Source organism: Camelus dromedarius, chromosome X, assembly GCF_036321535.1.
Source record: "Camelus dromedarius isolate mCamDro1 chromosome X, mCamDro1.pat, whole genome shotgun sequence".
NCBI classification, from domain to species: Eukaryota; Metazoa; Chordata; class Mammalia; order Artiodactyla; family Camelidae; genus Camelus; species Camelus dromedarius.
Window position 1 is genome coordinate 107,447,742 of NC_087472.1, and position 20,588 is coordinate 107,468,329.

General features: G+C 41.1%; 1 protein-coding gene across 2 annotated transcripts in view; it reads left to right on the top strand.

The window, feature by feature from the left end:
• MID1 (midline 1) overlaps positions 1–20,588 on the top strand; it is a 577,456-nt gene that overhangs the window by 531,040 nt on the left and 25,828 nt on the right. For both annotated transcript variants that reach the window (XM_064482590.1, XM_064482591.1), the window contains 3 exons: positions 1,769–1,876; positions 8,854–9,002; positions 15,970–16,097. In XM_064482590.1, the coding sequence (XP_064338660.1) occupies positions 1,769–1,876; positions 8,854–9,002; positions 15,970–16,097 (385 nt within the window). The remainder of the gene's footprint in view (positions 1–1,768; positions 1,877–8,853; positions 9,003–15,969; positions 16,098–20,588) is intronic.

Consider the following 20,588-nt stretch of genomic DNA (forward strand, 5'->3'; position numbering starts at 1 on the left):
AAAATTATACATGTATGTATATAGTATAACTGTATATAGTATAGCTGAGTCACTTTGCTGTACCCTTGAAACTAACATTTTAAATCAACTACACTTCAATAAATTTAAAAAAAAATTTTTTTAATTAAAAAAAAGTAATGGTAAGAGAAACTGAGCCAAGTGATTAAGTTCCTTGAGTTCTATGTTCTGTACTTGTCCATCAGTTCATTTTAAATTTTTTCTTTTGTTCATTAAACATTTAGCAATTATGCCTGGGTACTAATCTGACACAGGCATGATCTCATGGTTAGCTAGAAATGACCAGTGACCATCTTCTTCTCAATAAGAAGATATCTTGAGTAGTTTCTCTGCCATATCTTATTGACCAGGAATAAAACTTAAGGAATCCTGGCCTCTGGAAACAGGACATGATTTCTCTGAACAACCATCAATGAATTTTTATCCTGAACTCCTGACCCTGCTTTCCAGTTTATCTCATTCATAAAGGGTGAAATTACTGCAGTTAAATAATGTATCCCAAATCAAAAGAGTTTAATGAGTGGGCCATGTCTCCTTCCTGAGTTATGCTGGAGTAATCAATACTGTTGTCATTCTTTGTAACACTACAGCTTCTCCTGTGCTGTGTTAAAATGATAAAACTCATGTATGCTATCTCCAGTTCCCACAGCTCTCTGTAATTTCTGGGTTTCTGTTTGTGAATAAGCATTTCAGAATTGTCACGGTGTGGAGGAAATAGCATGTACAGAGTACTTCCCAAGCCTAGTTGCCAAACATGAGCTAATTGTCACCCTCCCTTGCATACTATGAGTCTTCAAAACTTCAAATACAAGGCATTCTATAATGATCTACCTTTCCAGGAGAATGGCATGCTTTCATTGTAGAACCTTGGTCTTTCAGAAGTATACCAGAAGTGAGATTTAAAATTATGTCATAAGATTAATAAAATATTCAACCATCCTCTTCCTGGTGAATGTTTTTATAGTGACTGAATACAAAGTTTATGCCTGTATATAAAAGAAAAGTTAAATAAATGTGATGTAATCTTGTAATCTTCCTTTTGGAACATTTGTCCAAAAGATACTGATAATAATCTATTCTCCATAAAAGAATAATATTAGTTTTTTTTTAATTTTTTATATTTAACAGGCTAAAATTGCACTTCCCTTCAAAACGTAAAAGCAAGAATTGCAAATAGGTTTCGAATGTCAATTTTCCATTAATTGGTACTAGCTATGTATATGGTATGTTAAAGATTCTGAGGTTGAGTCTGACTTGGAAGAAAAGACTGCTATCATTAGATAATAAATGTTTTCCAGGAATGCAAGATAGGGAGTAGGCATGTTAAGTCCTGTATTTCCCATCCTTGCATAATTGGAAGAAGAGTTAACATTTAAAATATCTTTTCATCACAGATACAGAGAACAAACTAGTGGTTACTAGTGGGGAGAGGTAAGGTGAGATAGGGGATTAAGAAGTACAAACTAGTATATATAAAATAAATAAGCTACATGGATATATTGTACAACACAGGGAATATAGGCAACATTTAATAATAACTATAAATAGAATATAACCTTTAAGAATTGTGAACTGCTATGTTGTACACCTGAAAATTCTATAGTAGTTTACATCAACTATACCTCATTAAATTCTTTAAAATAAAATATCTTTTCAGCAGTTACCAGAAATATGCTAGTCTACATTTAAAAAGAGCATTTAACTGAAAACAAAAGCCAAATTAATGCTCCCTATTTTCTGTCTCCCATAGGTCAATGCATCGCGTCAAGAAGCCAAATTGATGGAGGAGTGCGATCTTCTTATTGAGATCATTCAGCAAAGACGACAAATTATTGGAACCAAGATCAAAGAAGGGAAGGTATGATTTCTAGGGCAGAAGATTTCATAGACTCTCCTTGGAGAAAATATACTGCCATGGTTTCAGTAGCTTAGGAAATATTGAGTGCCCCCTTTTTCTATATTTTCTATCGTTTCCTCTGAAGTCTTTAAGATGTAGTTCAAAGCCCCTTGGTTGGCCATTTTTTCCTCCACCTTTTTCTTTGTTTTATGGTCTCTTGTGCACACCTATAATACAAAGGCTACTCCATTGCCCAACCCCAGGGCCCAGCATGGCACTCTGGTCTGTTACAGCCAATGTTTTCCATCCCTCCTCTCTGTAAGAAGTTGGATTCCATAGAGGAAGAGTTCATTTCTTATTTATTGCTCTCTCCTATTTAATACTGTGTTAACCTGCATGAATCAAACTTTATATGGATACAAATTATGAAGTGCTTTCCCAAGCCCTTGAGGGAATTCAGATAGGTGTAATTTCATGGGGGCGAAGCTCCTGTAGTTTCACTATACCATACACCCCTTTGTGGCTGTATTAATAGTACCTCTTTTCTAATGTTGTATGTTTAAAATTCCTACGGTTTTATAGTAAACTATTTTCAAAGAGCAATTCATAAATTTATATTATATTCTTTATGGCCATCTTATTTATTCAGAATTCATTCAGAAATGTTGATAACTTTGAATCTATCACTTTATTCTGCTTTTAAATGAGTCATAGTTTTATTGAAATACTTGTGATCCATTTTGTGTTACCCATTTCTCTGCCACCCTCAAAAGATAATTGGTAAGTGTTTAAAAATGGAAACATTCATTTGAGATCCAATAAATTCATGAATTTCAGTGATTGCTCATAACTGTAATGAACTATGTATAATTAAAGGCAGGTGGCAAGTATGAGGTAGTACACAGACATTACAACAGCTAATACATGTCTTCTCTTTCTTCTTCAAAATTTTAAAGGTGTATAATGTTTTCAATTCCTTTGTCTATATAGATTGAAAAATATTTAGACATGAACATTTCGATGGTGATCAGAAAAGATAAATCAAATAGTTCTTGAAGCTATTCCAGTGGATTATCAAATTAATGTGATATTATTCCCTGGCCAAGGGCTGACTCAGATGTGTTGAACAGCTACTTTTCCCCACATACACATTGTACTGCGTGTCAGCCTGGAATCTGTCCAGGATCTATTTCTTCCTCCGTCATCATGCCCCACAAGTGTGTATCTCTTAATACCTGACATCTTCCAGGTTCTGAGACACATGAGAGCCTGAAAACAGCTGTAATGAATGGTTGATATATGCACATGGAAAGTAATTTGTTGCCTTTGTGCAGTGATCAGTTCTCAGTACTCATATTACTTCCTTATTTCTCCTGTAACAAATTACCACGAACTTGGTGGCTTAACACAGATTTATTATCTGACCTTCTGGAGGTCAGAAGTCAAAAACTGGTCTCAGTTGGGCTAAAGTCAAGATTTCAGCAGTGCTGCTTGTTTCTAGAGATTCTAGGGCAGAATTCATTTCTTGCCTTTTCTGGCTTTTAGAAGCCACCCACATTCCTTGGCTCTTGGTTTCTTCATCACATTGCTCTGATCGTTGCTTCCATCCTCAGATTTCTTTCTGTGACACAAACTCTCCTGTTTCTCTCATAAGGACTCTTGTAATGACATTGGGACCATCCAGATAATCCAGGATAATATCCCCCATCTCAAGATCTTTATCTTAATCATATCTGCAAAGCCCCTTTTGTCATGAAGGTTAACGTATTTTTAAAACTTCTGGGATTAGTATGTGGGCATCTTTGGGGGGCTGTTATTCAGCCTGCAGTGACTCTCCACCACCACTTCCTGGCCAGTGTGTCTTCTTTTCCCTTACTTAACTTCCCAGCGTGAGGGTTCCCCTCATGAGCTAGATCAAAGCAGTGAAGGGGTGTCCCCAGCTCCAGCCATAGTGATGCATGGGCTTCATGCTTTGGTGCCACCATTCTACCCCAGTGCAACATAGGGAACATAGTAAAATACAAAAGCAAAGAGACTTAGCTGGGCCCAAAACCAGGGAAACATCTCCATGGGCCAGAAGTGGAACCAAAATACAAAGCCATGATGGTGGCTAAGACACAGGCTCCTGGGACCTGGTCTGGGAGAGATGAAAGCAGGTCCACCTTCAACTCCTCTGGATAAACAGTTCTGGAAGTATTGGGGTAAAGGAAGTAGAAGTGTTCCAGATAATATGGGAGGGTGAAATCAGGATCCTTGGTTAATGCCGTGGGCTGCATAAGGCTTCTCAGTTCATTAAAAGGGACTGAAAAAAGATTATTGCCAACCTCCGCCTAGGGTCACAGCTTTTAACAGACTTCAGACCTGGGAGTCCGGAGCAAGTCAGTTGTTGGGTTGGAACCTGGCTCTGCACTGTTTCTGATACCCACACAAAACGGAAGCCCCCAAATGCAGAGGTAATATAAGACTCCTGAATGAGGACTTCCAAGGACAAGGTGAAGGTGACCACAAAACAGGCAGGGTAGGCTAAGCAAGGAGGGTGAGGGACAAAGACATCATTAATGACTTCTCCCCTTCAAAACTAAAAACTCAAACCACAATTCCAAAGTATATAAAGAAATCTTGATTTCCTGAAAATCCAGCCAACAAAATCCGCCAAGACATTTTCTCATCTCAGATGCAATTCAATTTACTAGAAAATATTAAAAAGATGTTCAAAGAGATAAATGAAGGAAGTAGCTTCTACTGTGAAAGAGCAAAAATTTGAAAAACCACAAGAGAAGGATATGAAATAAGAAAAAATAGATATAAAAATAACAAATTAGAAGTTTTAGAGGGAAAAATGTTGACACTGAAATTGCAAAGAAGACTCAGCTGCAAGGGAGTTTTGGAAACTTGAGTTTCAGCCTCCACGTGGGGGAAGATAATCTACACACAAGAATATGAAACTTGATCCATACTTCACACCATATACCAAAATTAAATGTAAAAAGATCATATGCCTAAAATGTAAAAGGTAAAAACTATAAAACTTCTAGGAGAAAGAAAACATGGGAGGAAATCTTGGTGACCTTGGGTTGGGCAAAGATTATATACAATGGCAAAAACATAAAAGAAGTATTTATAAATTATATAGGTCATTATAAATTGTATTTTGCCAGGAATAAAAACTTCCTGTCAAAAGGCACTCGTAGGAGAATGTAAAGATAAGCCACAAATTAGGAGAAAATATCTATAAATTACTTATTTAATAAAGTACTTATATCCAGAATATGTAACAAATTGTCAAAACTCACTAGTAAGGAAATAGATAGCCCCTTTACCACAATGAATAAGAGAATTGAATAGATACTTTACCAAAGAAGGTATATAGATGGCAAATAAGCACACGAAAAGATGCTCAAAATCATTAGTCATTAAGGAAATGCAAATTAAAACCTCAGTGAGATGCCACTTCTTACCTACTAAGATGGTTAAAATTGAAAAGGGGGACCATGCCAAGTGCTGGTGAGACTAGGGGAACTGGAAGTCTCACGCAGTTCGTAAGAATAGAAACGGTGTGTTTTGGAAAACTGCAGTTTCTTCAGTAGTTAAACACACACTTCCAATTTGATCCAGCCATTCTAGGTTTTTACCAAGAGAAAGGAAAGCACAGGTTTATATAAGGCTTGGACATGAATTTTCATGTTAATATTAAGGGTAATAGCCCCTAAGAGAAATGACCCAGAGTCCATCAGCAGGTGAACAGATAAACGATTTGTGACATAACCATACAATGGGATATGAATCAGCCAACAAAAAGGAACGAACTGTTGCTACATGCACCAACATGAATCTCAATTATGGTGAGTGAGAGAAGCCAGACAGCAAATAGTATGTACTGTATGAAGAGGAAAAGGGCCCCTTCTCTTCACTGCTTTTATGTACTGGAAATCTCCAAAAGTTAAGATAATTAACTTGAAGTTCAGTTGTTTGAACTAACAGTTTTGGGGTGGGAACCCTGCATATATCAAAAAGCATTTAAAATACATTTAGCATTTGTAAGGTGAAATAAACAGGAAAAAAAAAAAACCAAAACTGATATAAATAGGCCTGTGTCCCCAGTGAAAGGAGATTCCAACCAACAGCGTATTTCCATGATGAGTATGGAGTGAATTCCAGAAATTGCAATGTGCAATCACACTTGTCAGGGAGAAAAAGAACAGTGCCAAGTTGGAAAATATTTTTAAGCAATATATATTAAAAAAGTGTTTTCTAATGAAGAAATTCGTATTTTGCTAAACATTCAGTGTCTGATTCTGAAGTGTGGTACCATTTAGGATAGTATTTCACAGAGTATGGTTCAAATCAGGGCCACCTGATCAGAATCATTTAAGTCAGCAAACTTTTTCCATAAAGGGCCAGATAATAAATATTGTCGGTTTTGCCGTATGGTCTCTGGTGTAACAGCTCACCGCTGCCCAGTGCTGTAGTGTGAAAGCAGCTGTGGGTGATTGATTCATAAACACGTGCACATGGCGGTGTCAGTAAAACTTTATTTGCACACACAGATTGTGCGCTGGACATGGTCTGCTCAGACCATAGTTTGTGAACAGCCAACTTAGAACAGTGTTTTTCTTTTTTCCCTTCCTTCTTTCTTTCTCTCTGCCTCTTTTTCTTTCTTCGTTCCTTTCTTTTCTTTTTTCTTTCCCACAGTTAGAAATGCATATACATCAAATGCAGCACGCACGCGCGCTCGCGCACACGCACACGCACACACACACACACACAAGAAATAAGTTTTACAAAACTAACTTGCCCTTTCTATCAGGAATGCCCTCTGCTACTTTCTTTTCTCCTCTTCTTTCTTATTTAGTTTTTTCATGCTAGTCCTGTCCATACTGATGATTCATCACCTGCAGATCAAAGCACATTCCTTGCTTGTTAAAATGCAGATTCCTGCTGTTCTGCCAATGACAACTCCTCACCTGGGATGTGGGAATGTGGACCCAAACATCTACGGCTTTTCTTTAAAAGATCCCCAGCTGATTCGTGTGCACAGCAAGTTTGAAAAGCTCTGATCTGGTGTATCAAATGGAATTGTGCACTGAACTAAAAGTAAAATTATGCCAACAATCGTTTTCTGTAAAACATTTCTCTGTTTTCAGAGGAGGCTCTCATTTTGGCTTGTTGCAACTTATGAATGATGTAGGGCGGTTTTTTTTTTTCTTTTCTTTTCCTCATGTCACTTTTAATTTCCAATATCATGATAGAAGGGGAAGAAAATGAACTTTAAGCATTGTTATGTCTGTCATCTGTGGTCCCTACTAGGCATACCGAAAGGCCATGAAGTTATTCAGAAGGAATATTTGAACCTTATTTTTCTTTTGTTAGAATTGTATTTAATGTCTTCAATTCGGCCATGTAATTTAAAGCATTCTTTATGTTGGGTGATTAAATATTCCTTCCTCTGACAGTTTCTTAAGGACGTGTTCTAATATCTTGAATTGGACTGTATCCCTTTCTTAGCTTTACCTCTGGATATAATGATGTTAGAAGCTAAATTCTATTTGGTGTAAAATAAGTGTTATTTTATTCAACTAATGAACACAGTTAATCTGCTGCGGTGGTCACTATAATTACATATAATGAGGTAAGTCTTTTACCGGGCTTAAAATAACATAGTCTTTGCCCCAGAGTTTTGACACATCATTCTCTAACCCTTTACTTTGAGGAATTTTTCTCACTCTTGCCTGAAATCCTGTGGGTGCTGCCTCTGAATTCAGCATTCATTTCCTTTGTTTGCTCTAGTCCGACTTAGCCGGAATTGGACGTTCCTCAGAGGCCTCAAGTTCTGACATCTCCTTCCTTCCTTTTCCTCGATTAGAGTTGCCCAGGGATGATAGTGATGACTTGGAGAAAGAAGGAATTTCTTGGAGTTAGCAGGAATTCTGGAGGGAGCCTGAGCCAGTCTTGTCTGTAAGACAGATTAACTGGTCCCCTCCCTACCCTTTCACCCAGGGCTGTTTTCCATTCCGGAATGATCATAAGGCCGGCCAAGACCTGTCCCCGGCTGTGTGGACGGGGGCACTGGGCGCACGGCAATTCCAATTAGCGGTCTAATTTTAACTTGGCTTCTGGCCAGAGGGCTTCATCTCACAGCACATTTCAAACACCAGTGCGAACGGTCAAGTGGGTGACCGTGGACTTATCTTGGCTAGCCCCAGAGGTATGGTCAATTACGTCTGAGGGTCGTTTTCAAGCAAGACGGAATCAGGAATTGGAATGGAGGTTGGATCAAACAAGCATTTTTATCCCGACTGGGAAATGCTTATCAAAATAGTTCTTAGTTATCAAGTAAGCACAAAGTGCCTGGAAATGACGTTCCCAGTGAGGGGAAATGGCCCAGCTGTGCTTTTTTTGGCGTTCTCTCATCTACTCAACAGGAAAAATATTAATCAATGGAAAAAATGCTCCCTTTCTGTTAATTTAACACATGAGTTTTAGATAGTGTGGGAAATAGTAATACCTAATGTTTTTACATCACAGTTTTATTACGTGGATTGCAAAGAACTTTTGAGAAAATGGTTTTTACTTAGCCGCACATTTGCACCTGTAGAGATGTTTTATTTTCTCGATGGGCCAGCCGAAAAGCTGAGCTAAAGTTCCAGGGTTCCCAATGATCTTAATTGTATAGACTGGTTGAAAGAAGAGGTCCAGGGAAGAGGTCCAGTGACCCTCTGTAACTCGCCTTGGGCGACACCTTTTTTCCCCATCAACAGGGAAGCAATTCGCAATTCAGGATTTCCTCATAAAACAAATTAGCGACACTTCTCCAAGGAGATAAAGACTATCTAAGAGTGCCCTAACTGGGCTTTCCATATTGCTCTGTCTACTTTTTGAACTTTTATTGAAGGATTACTGGCAGACAACAAAATGTACACGCTAGGAGGGTCCAGACTGACGCATTCTCACTAAGCGAGCCGACCCATGTAAACACCTCTGTGCCTCTTTTGTTCAAGGTGATGCGGCTTCGGAAACTGGCTCAGCAGATTGCAAACTGCAAACAGTGCATTGAGAGGTCGGCATCACTCATCTCCCAAGCGGAACACTCTCTGAAGGAGAATGATCACGCGCGTTTCCTACAGACTGCTAAGAACATCACCGAGAGGTAAGTGCAGGGGCTGCTGGGAAATTCTCAGCGGCTGGCCTCCCGCGTCTAGGGTGTGATTGGTTGGCCTTGCCCTGTCTTGCTTTTGTTTGCATTTTCAAGGCTGAGTACCAGAGAGAATAGAGGCTTTGAGTTGCTTTGTTCCCGCTGAAGATGCTTCCCTTTGACATGTCAGCCTTTTCAGAATCAGCCTGGAGTTCAAGGCCTTTGAAACAAGAGTCTGCCAGTTAGAAAGAATGAAATCAGCCTGCTTTTGAGGGGGTGGGGAGAAAGCTTGTAATGGTTCAAAACGGCATTTATTGTGACCCTCAGGCCTGATCTTATCGTATACTTGGTAACAAAGAAGCCAAATGAAGGCCACAACATAAAAAGGAATCTTTTCTCCTGTCTCAGGGCTTACCTATTTAAAAAAAAATCACCCGGGTGTTGTTCTCTGTTAGGCCTGATTTTATTTGGTTGAGAAGCTTTGCCTCTCCTGAAAAGTCGAGGCTGACTCATGTGGGAGAGAAAGAAAGGACCAAACTGTCAACTTCATACCTCCTTCTTTTAGAATAGTTTTTATTCTAGGGTAGGGAATGTAAAAATGACCTTATTTGAATGGGCAGCCCAGCAGTGAAACTAGCAGGGGTCAGTGCTCCTTCAGCCCTCGGCCTTGCTTGGCGTAAAATGACTCATCTTCACTGCTGCAGGCACCTGTAGCGGTATGCCACCTAAACGACATCTGCAGCCAATGTCAGTGGCCTTGACTTTTCATTCCAGTTGTCAGAGTCAGCTGCCCCTTCGCCAAAACAGTAAAAGAATCCTACCACTGGAGGACCCCAGACAGCTCACTTGTGCCAGTCCGTGTCCTAGAGCAGGGGTCCGCAGACTGCTCCTGTAAAGGACGAGAGACTATTCCCCGCTTGGCGGGTTTGAAGTCTCCATCCCAGCTCCCAGCTCCTGCGCTCCGCCGTGCATGACGCGGCAAGGTGTGGGCGAGGGTGTGTTCCAGCAAAGCTGTTTGCAAAAATGGGAGGCCAGACTTGGCCCTCGGGCTGTACTTTGCCAACCCCTGGCCTCAGGGGGGAAAAATACTCACCATCTTATGATATGAATTTCTTCAAGGAAGGAGAAAGGAAACTATGGCTTCTGGAGGGGCTTGCTTGTGCCACTCCGCGTGCTAATTCTCCACGTGTCGCGCAGACGCAGGTGGCGCGCTTTCCGTTTCCACTGTTCCCTCAGTGGGAGGAGTATTGCAGGGCTTTTTATAACTGTGACCTAGTATCCAGCCAGCTTCTTTGTGTCCTTTCTTATATTTGAGAAAATTTCCTCTGCAACTGGTTAGATACTTATCTCTTCCAATGCACGTGGGCAACAGCTGGTTATCATCCCTTTTATATCCTTAAAATGATCTCTTCCCTCCTCCGAGAGCTGCCAGCCTCTTTCTTCATACCGCTTAGGTTCCAAGTGTTTAATTGTCTTCGCTGCTCTCGTCTGGCCTGCGTCCAGTTGCCTGAAATATTCATGCTTAAGTTAAAAACTGCAAACAGCACTAGTATTCCAGTGTACCCAGGACACTCTGCTAGACAGCGTTCACACTTACGTCACGGTTTCCAACTGGGATCCAATAGTACTTTTCTCCAGCTATAAATTGTGAGGTGTCCGGATGAAATGGCCAGCCTGAGCTGCAGTTCTCAGCCAGGCCTAAAACTGCGATCAAGTCTAACAGGAATAAATTCTCACCTAGCGAGGGGAGAGAACGTGGTCCCATAACAGTTATGGTAGAATGTTCTAGAAGAAGACGTGCATTGGAAGCATAACACTAGCACATGGATGCCCAGCAGGTCCTGCCTGGCCCCGTTCAGCTCTACCTCTCACAAGCCCATATCTCATCAAGAAACATGACTGATCTCTCTCTCTCTCCAAATGAATCGTATCATACACTGTATTCTCAAGCCTCACTAATATAAAGTTCTTGGTGTGATTGTAATGTGCACTTTTATAAAATTATGTTAAATAAGCAAGACTCTTCACTAAATCCAAGCATAAGAAGGTTGGCTTACGAGAAGTCTGAACTTCCATCAGGTCTGAATCCGTAGTACCTAGAAAAATTTGCTAAGAGCCCTTGTCCCTCTGTTTCCGCCTCCCCTGTCTTTCTGTCTCTGTCCGTCAATCCTCTTGGTGACTTCCTGAGCCTTTCTCTCTTCCCAGCAACCAGAGTGTAGTCAAAGGTCACCGGGCTTGGGTTAGGAGTTGGGAAACCTGGGCGCAAATCCTAACACTGTCACTTTTTACCTGTGATTCTTCGGGTTTATCCCAGAGCTACTTTCTACTTAAAAACCTGGGCTCATAGTAGCTCCCTCTATGAGGAGCTGTGACAACACTGCTGACGACACCTGTGAACTGGCCTTAGGTGTTGCAGCTGCTCCATTGTGTTGGCTGGATTGGTGTTTTCCTATTACTTACCATTCCTCTCTAGAACATGACCTCACAGGTCTGCTTGCTATCGTGTCTGCCTTGGGCTTTGGCGCCCGTGTACTTCTAAACCATCTTTATTCTTCTCTTCAAAGGTGGAAAGCCCAGGACAAACTTTTGATCCTGCAGACCTTCCTAAAGTGAGAGTTGGATGCGATTTTTCTGCATCATTAAATCACTTAGAGTGGGTGTGTTCGCCTGCAAGCTGAGTCAGACCACAGAAAGTTACTTAATTCATCCAAAAACAAACAGACAAACAAAAAAACCTGAGGAGAGCCTCAAGCTTTACATTGTAGGAGATGCATATGCTTTGCAGTCAAGTGTGTGGCTCTTTGCTAATTGCTTGGTAGTAATTACCGACAGCATTGGAGCTGTTCCCTCACACTTGTGAGTCTCATTTTGATTCTGTGCTCCCAGCAGGCAGGACCCAGCCATCTTGTTTTCACCATTATGGCCCCGGCACATAGCAAACTGCCCGACTGGAGTGAATGCTTGAACAAAGCTGTAAAACAGAACTGATTATTCCTACCTAATATGGTGGTCGTAGGGATGCAATGAAATAATGTAGTAAAAATATTAGCCGAGTTCCTATCACAAGGTGAACATGCAACAAATGCTAATCTCCTTCCTCCCCAGTCACACAGTGGCTGCACGTGGATTATATAACACACAGTATTCTCAAGCCTCACTAATATAAAGCTCTTGGTGTGACTGTATGTGTGCGCTTTTGTAAAATTACGTTAAATAAAGCAAAACTCTTCACTAAATCCAAGCATAAGAAAGTTTACAACTTATAAGAAATCTAAAATGAAAATCCCTTCTAGCAGCAAAGTTGTATCAAGAAGACGGTAAAAGGAAAATTCCCTCTGAACAGTACTCAGTTTTCAGAGTTCCTAGCGGGAACTCAGCCTCCGCAGCGTGACCCCTCTCCCTCACTGCCATAGGCAATTCAAGGATCCAAAAGACTTCCCCAGAACACAAAGCCAAGAACTCCAATTGTCAACTGGAAAGATGTCACTTAATTCTAAGAATTAGAGTGTATCTGATGAGTGATTCTTGAAATGTGTTCTGCAGGGTGTTCATTGGTGTTAAAACAATAGAGTGCCAGAGTCAAATGCATTTGGGAAATCCGGAGCTGACTAAAGGAAACTATGTTTTGTTACATGAGACCTCAGTGGGTTTTACCACGGTGATGTGCATTGTAGCCCACCTGCCCAAGAGAGACCTATCTAAGTGCCATTGCTGGAGGTCAGGCATGGGAGGGGGGATATTAAACAGGAAGGGCAGAGTATCTTCCCCTGGTGTTGACAGTTTGGCAGCAACCTTGTGAGTATTGTAGCTCTAGACATGTCTACCTTCTGGAAAACTGGCCCCGTATGGCTGCTAGCAACTGAGTGTTGTGGAGATGACACCAAAGTCGAAATAGAAACAAGAAGTCATGTGCAGCCCACTGTATTAAGCATCAAGATAGGACCCAGCACCCTTATTTGCTCCAGTATGTTAAGAGCTACACGCACGCACGCACGCGCACACATGTACCTGTACACACAGACACGGATGTGACTGTAAAGGCATGGCATTGAGAAAGTGGTATACACGGAGGGTCCTGGCGGATTTTGGCAGTTCATCTGAAAGGCCAGAAGATGGGCAACAAGGATTTGGGGGATAAAAACGATGCCTAAAGTGTTGAATTTGGCAGACCTCTGCTCGCCTGTCACTGCAATCAAGAATTTGAAATTGTAGCCAGAGATAAATATCTCTCCTTCCATCAAAAAAAAAAAAATGCTTAGGTGTTAAAAGCTGCAGTAATCTCCAGAGAGTCTCACCGTCAGTCTTTGCCTCCTAGGCTTAGGAACTCTCATCCCTTCCATCCCTACTTCGCCAAGTTCCCAGCGTCCAGATGGCAGGCATGTTCACAGTGTCACTTGACCGAAGCATGTTTTAGTTCATTGTGGGTGGACCATAGAACCAGGAGAAACTTAGGGAGGAAATCTATTTGGGAAGAACCTGAACAGAAGCTTACACCAACTCGGGATTATCCGTTCAGAGCAAACCAGAGCCTCTAACGTGGTGAGCACAAGATCGGTGCCATTTGAGTATAGCAAAGAAATGTGATAGGAAGTTCGGGGCTTGGTCTATAATCGCTTGGTGCAATTTTCCCTGGACATCATGAGACTGAAGTACTGGAGTTTCACTTTGAAATTGTTATTTGAGGAGTTCAAGTGGCCCTGGAATATTTCTTTTAACTTATATGCATTTATGCACATGTTTTGGGGTCTTCAGTACATGACCTCTTTTAAGGGTTTAGTAAATATTTGTTGAATAATCGTGGGGTCTTTCTGAGTTTGAAGGCATTTTTGTGATCATAGGTCAGAGGGAAGGCAATTTTTAAAGTACAGTTTGACCGTCTGTGGAAATTGCCTGGCAAGCATCCCTTTCTCCAGCAGTCTAAATTAGTGCTTGTTTGTCGTAATAATGAGTCCAATTCACTTGGGTGCAATATTTAGCCAACAAAGTACCACAACTCTGCTGTTCACTGTTTCTTGGTGGAAGGGTCAGGTGGTGGATTTAGATTCTCCACCCTCATTCAGACACTTGAAACTTTTCTTTCCAGAGTTTATGCCTCTTTAAACTTCCACGTGCGGATCCCAGCCTCATTCCAGTTATGACATTGCTGATTATCCTTCCTACTGTCTTCCCTCCATAGCACTGAATATGCACCAGAAATACAATTAGAGAAACTTTATTTCTCAGGATTTTGGGCATTTCACAGGTGTAACTTTTTTTTATCGAGGTGAAATTTGCATACCATAAAGTTAACCATTTTAAAGTGACCAATTCACTGGTATTTAGTACCTTCACAATGTTGTACAATTCCCACCCCTGTCAAGTTCCAAAATATTTCCATCACTCCAACAGAAAAGCCCACATCCATTATGTAGTCACTCCCCATTTCCCTGCCCCCAGCCCCTGGCAAACACCCGTCTGCTTTCTGTCTCTCTGGATTTGCCTCTTCTCAACATTTCACACAAGCACATCATATAATATGTGGCCTTTTGTGTCTGGCTTCTTTCCCTCAGTGTAATACTTTCAAGGTTCATCCACGTTGTAGCATGTATCAGTATTTCATTACTTTTTATGGCTGAATAATATTCCATTGTATAGATAGACCTACAGATATGATTTGTATAGCCAAGATACATTATCTTTATGAAGTCCAAAGCTTTCAGAGTCATTAAGAGATGCAAAAGGAGGTACATCTCTTAGGGTAAGCAGGTTGAAATTTTTCTAGATTAAATGAAAGAGTACAGACTTAGAATTCTCCTCCTGGCTGCTGCTAGCTAGCTTTGTGACCTTGTATGAACAGGCATCAATACTGTTAATTAGAAAATAAGTAAGTAGATTGTGGCTAAATCATTTAAAAGTTGTTTCTTTGCTCAAAAATTCCCAGCACCCTACACACCACCTGCCACCTAGTAGGTCCTTGGTGGCGTTTATCAAACTTCATGAAATACCAAAATCGAGAAGATTACGAGGCTAGCATAATTTGATTTGCTCAGAAGTGGTTTACAGCATGCCATAATCTTCTTGTTCTTAAGAGAATCACTTGCATTTTTTTAAATTAGTCAAAAGTGTTCTGCTATGAATGACAACTTTCCGAATCACCATGAGAGTCAACTGCAGACTGATACATACCAATAGGTGGCTTTATAGCTTATAAACGAGAAGTCTAACTAGCAACCTTGATGAAAAGGAGAAACAGCATCCATCGGGGGAATTTGTGAGAAAGCTCATGAGTATTTTCCATGGCATCTGCTGGGAATATGGTGCAAGGAAATGAACACACGGAGAATGAAAATGAGCCAGACAAAAACTCCTTTTTTAATGTTTATTTTAGAGCAAGGGTAGTAATTGATTAAACTAATCCAATATCTGGAAACATTCTTTTTTAATCTTCACTTTGCCTTTTATGCAGTTGGAAATTTTGGAGACTCCTCTTTGAAGTGGAGCAGGGTCGAGTCTGAAAGGAACAAACAGTTTCCCAGACAGCTGTGTGAAGAAACGCCTGGAGCTGTGTGCTTCTCGGTGGGGTTAGATGTGCAGGGCCCAGGCTGTTAAATACACAGCAACGTGAAATATGAATATTCTTTTGCCTCCATGGGGAATTATTTTCCGATGGTAAAAAGGAAGGGAGGAAGCCATTCCGCTGTTGCCCCATTCCTCTGCCTGCGCTCGAAGCTTGCTCATTTGCATTGTGTTGCTGTGTTGTACCATCCCAGGATTCTTGTTTAAGGCTCCCATGTAAAAACGGCCACTATTTTCATTTTTTTTATCTAAGTATAGTCAGTTATGACGTGTCAATTTCTGGCGTGCAGCATCATGTCCCTGTCATGCATATATATACATACATTTTTTTAACGATAATTCTTTTCCTTTTAATTTTGTCATTCCTGGGGAGTGATGGTGAAAGCCAGCTTGATGTTTCTCAAAAGTTGTTTTGTTTAAATTCCAGAGTCTCCATGGCAACGGCATCATCCCAGGTCCTAATTCCTGAAATCAACCTCAACGACACATTTGACACCTTTGCCTTAGATTTTTCCCGAGAGAAGAAATTGCTAGAATGTCTGGATTACCTTACAGGTATTGTTTTTGTGTGTTTTCTTTAATACTGGGTGCATTCAGTGATACAAAAACTTTGCCATTAGATCCATTTCCTAAAACCATGTGGTGTGGGCTTCAGATTTAGGAACGGTGTTTCATATTCCCATAGACGATTTCTGGCATTTCTTCCTTTTTTTCCCCAAGCAAAATAACATAGTCCAAGACTAAATTGGGGACAGAGGGAAAAAGAGTCTCAGTCATTTAAAGCATACTTGACACCATTCTCCTTACTCTCAGAGTGCGGGTACCACACATGATAGCTCTGCTGGTCATCAGAGAGATATGGAAGGCAGCGTGGCTGTTTTCTATTTCACAACAGCACAACAAATGACTCTCACAGTGCCTTGGCAGAGAACAACTTGGCAGCTAACTGTGATGGGGTGTCTACCTTGCTCTGGCTCTTTGTGTTTATTTAAACATCACAATGTCAAATTGAGGGAAAAGTCTTATAATCTTCATTTTGCAGATGACCGAGGTCATCCAGCTTGCTGGAGGTCAGAAAGCTAGCGAGAAGCAGAATTCAGATTTAGCTCAGGTCAGTGCAGACTCCCAAGACATCTGCTCTTTCTAGTAAAAGATTGACTTTCATCTTGGCAGAGGTCAGTATGGCAGAGGTACCCCAAATCACATTTGAATTCCTGGTGCCATGTTTCAATCTTGTGCTTTCTGATCAGCTTTTTTTTTTTTTTCATATCAAACTTAAAAAAAGCAACTGGAATAAAAAGAAAACCCCGTGTGACTCCCATTCCTAACCATCCTTCCAAATTTTTCTTTGCTGCCCATCTCTAGAGCAGGCACTGCCAGCATTTGCTGGTAGAATGTTGACTATTTAGACGACCTATTTGTGTTAGTCAAAGCCACCAGTGCCTGCGACTTCAGAAAAACGCCGCTTACACAGTGAATGCAGATGTGCAGTGAACTCAGGACGTGCCCCCTTTAAAAGACCACATCCGTTCCTTAGCGCAGCACCAGCATCTCCACTCTAATTCTGTGTGTGTTTGTGGGAGAGCGGTTGGGAAAGGTGGAGCAGGACAGAGGGAGGACTGTGTGATGTTTGCTTTTACAGTCTGTGGCTAGAAAGCAAGGACTTCTGTAGTCAAGGAGCATGGTACCCAGAAGCTCAGTTTTCTCTCTGTCCAGACCCGAGGTGCTGTTTTTAGCCTTTCTGCCTTTGTGAGGGATGCAAGTCATCCCACAAACATCTTCTTATCTTATGTAATTCTTTCAAACCCTACCACTCCTATTAAGGAAGAAAGAAGTTGACTTGGAAAGCAAGTACAGGAAGGAACCAAACTTGGTTTCACATATTTATGAATAAAGCCTTTCACTTTGAGATGTACCTAAACTAACACTATTTGATAGAACTTTCTATGCTGATAGAAGTGTTCTCTAGCTTCCAGTCACATGGGGCTATGGAAAAGTCAGACTGTGGCTAGTGAGTTTTCACTTTGATTTAACTTCAGTGAAATTGAATTGAAATATAAAGAATCACATGTAGCTCCTGGCTCCTGTATTAGACAGTGCAGGTCCAGCCTTTCTCTGGCTGAGCCATTTTTTTTTATCATGGCATCCTATTAAAAGTCTCCTTTTTTCTTATATCATTTGGAAATGCGCTTTATTGCAACAACAGAAAATCCATTTGGCAGTGACTAAATCCATCAGAGAGTCTTACCGTCACAGAAACGGGAGAACAGAGGTGTGCCATCCAGGGCTGGGCAGCCGTTCAGGGATGACCTTGGACCCCAGGCTCTTTCTCTTTTTCTGCCTTGCCATCTTCATTGGATTGCCACGTGATTCCCAACATGACTGCCCCACCTCCAAGCATTACATTCAAGTTAGGGACCAAAAGAGAGGGATAGAGGGGAAAGGATGACAAAAACACCTCTGTCAGCCAAGTTTGTCTTTGTTAATTAGGAAAACAAAAATCTTGCTCAGAAGACCCAACTCACAAACTTCCACTGGTGTCTTATGGGCCAGATCCATGCCCCAAAGTCATGCCCAAGGGCAGAGAAGACAAAACTGTTCGGCTGGGCACGTGGCCCTCCTGCACAAAATCAGTCTCTTATTGACAAGAATGTGTTCTATTTCCCAATTATTGTTTAATACATTTCAACAATGTACGCCCATTCTAATCTCTGTACGAATGCCAAGGGACTGATTACAGGGGAAATTGTGCAAGTACTTTGCACTGACTGGTAATTGTACACCATATATCATCCCGATGGCTGTTGATGCCAAACCAAAGACCATATGGGGTACCTGCTATTATGCCTTCGTAGCTGTCAACCTCAAATACAAATCTGGACCATTTCTAGACATAACATCCATCCTGGCCATAACATACGATGCTTGGCAGATACTGCCAAGTCCAAACAGTTTATCAGACATTTGTAAGCAGGAAATGAAGTGTTAGTGGAGTATTAGCCCACCATTTCTTGTGACCTGTTGATGACAGAGGCAAGAAAATAACAGTTCTGGTACCAATTCCATGAATATTGAAATTGGCAGCATGCTGCTGCTCTCATTTACAGTAAATTGGATATTGACTTTTCAGGACAAACCCATTGGGTTTATGATCAAAACAGAGTTAGCCTGCCTAACTGTGAAAACAAGATTTTTTTCCCCCATGACATGCCTCTAGACGGTATGTCACGTTATTAACCCAGAGAGGTGACACTTCCTCCCTGATTGCAGCTACTGCCATGTGTGTCTCAGCTACTGGCCTATTTCAAACATAAGTTTTCTATATATTTAATCATATATTGCAATGCAGAAAGAACAAACGCTTTCTACAATGGTTGATGGAGAAAGAATTCAATGAACTATTTAGATTATGGGAGAATAAATATTTCTCCACTGATCCAGGCAGGGTGATCCCACACTAACAGGGACCACACAGACAATAATAAGCATGTTTTACGATGCAGCTGGGCCTCCCCTGTGGAATGCATCTCCTGATGGGTGTCCCTTATTCATCCAAGTCACAGTGCATGACACTAAATCTTGCATGGGGATACTTTGGGAGACAGACGTATGAAGTCATAGTCCAGAAAGACTGCTTTGAGGGCTCTGTGGAATCCTTCTACCTTCATGCACGACTTAATGCAGTGCCTGCCACATGGAGGTGCTTAATCGTGTTGGTACAACTCAATAACCAACAGAGTAAGCTGGGCGAATTGACTATATGCAGCAGACATCAAAGTTGCTGGCTTCATACACTCCTCGTCCTGGAGATATCTTCGGGTGGTAAAGTGAAGAATACTAAAACAGTTTTAGATTTTACCATTTTCATAAACTTTCCTCCCTCTGGGTCTGTTTAGGACTCATCAATCCTCATCAAAGGTTACAGCAGGAAAGAATTCTGTAATAGTGAAAGCAAAGATTGCTCCTTATCTGTGGGAGGCAGCTATGTTTCTCCTTTTGAAATTAGGTTCTGGTGTAGGGAAGAATAGAAATAAAGGTCTGGATCGATTTTTTAAACCTGGACTCGGCACACTTTGACTGTAAAAGGCCAGATGGTAAATGTTTTAGGCTTTGCAGGACATATGGTTGCAACTCCTCAACTCTGCTGTCGCCCGAAAGCAGCCATGGACAATACGTAAATGAATGAGCCTGGCTGTGTTCCAATAAAACTTTATTTACAAAAACAGGCAGTGGGCTAGATTTGGCCAAGAGCCATAGTTTGCCAACCCCGGCACTAAAATATTATTGCTGGTGCAAAACACTCACCACATAGTCTTTTTCTTGCTCCCAGACTCTTCTCATAAAACCACTTACTGAAATCAATCCAATATAAGTCAACCTAAAATCATTATTTTGGTAGGCTTGAGATTTCTCTTCTCTGCAATGTGTTCAAGACATAAAACAGCAGCCTTCCCCAGTGATAAAGTTAATCAAATGCCAGGGAATCATGTTTCTCTTGGGGAGGGAAATGTGCTGCTTAGATCGGATTGATTGGTACTCATGTTCTTAATGTGCAGTATCACCTATAAATTGAAAAATCAGAAGAAAACAGAACCACACTAATAAATTTTTATAAGGCCTCAAGACATCTAATGACAGAAAATTTTCAAACAATTATCTGGCTGGTCTGTTAAGGGATAACAAACATCAGTATTTTTCCAGTTGGGTGCCTCAATATCAAAATACGTAGTCTCTTGGAGCTCATAGGTTGTCTGACTTTGGCCCACGTGCCAAATCTGGTCCTCACTTGTTTTTGTAAATAACGTTCTACTGGAGGCTGGCCGTGTCTCTTTGAGCGCAGATTGTCTCTGGCTGCTCTCATGGTGTCAAGGCAGAGGGGAGTGGTTGCAGCAGAGACCATATGACCCACAAAGCCTGAAACACTTACTGTCCGACTCTTGAGTGTAAAAGTTTGCCACCCCCACGATGGGGATGAAATTAACAAAACTTCATCTTGTTGACTTTTGTTTAACATGTTTTCTTTCATGAATAAGAGAGTAGTGTTTG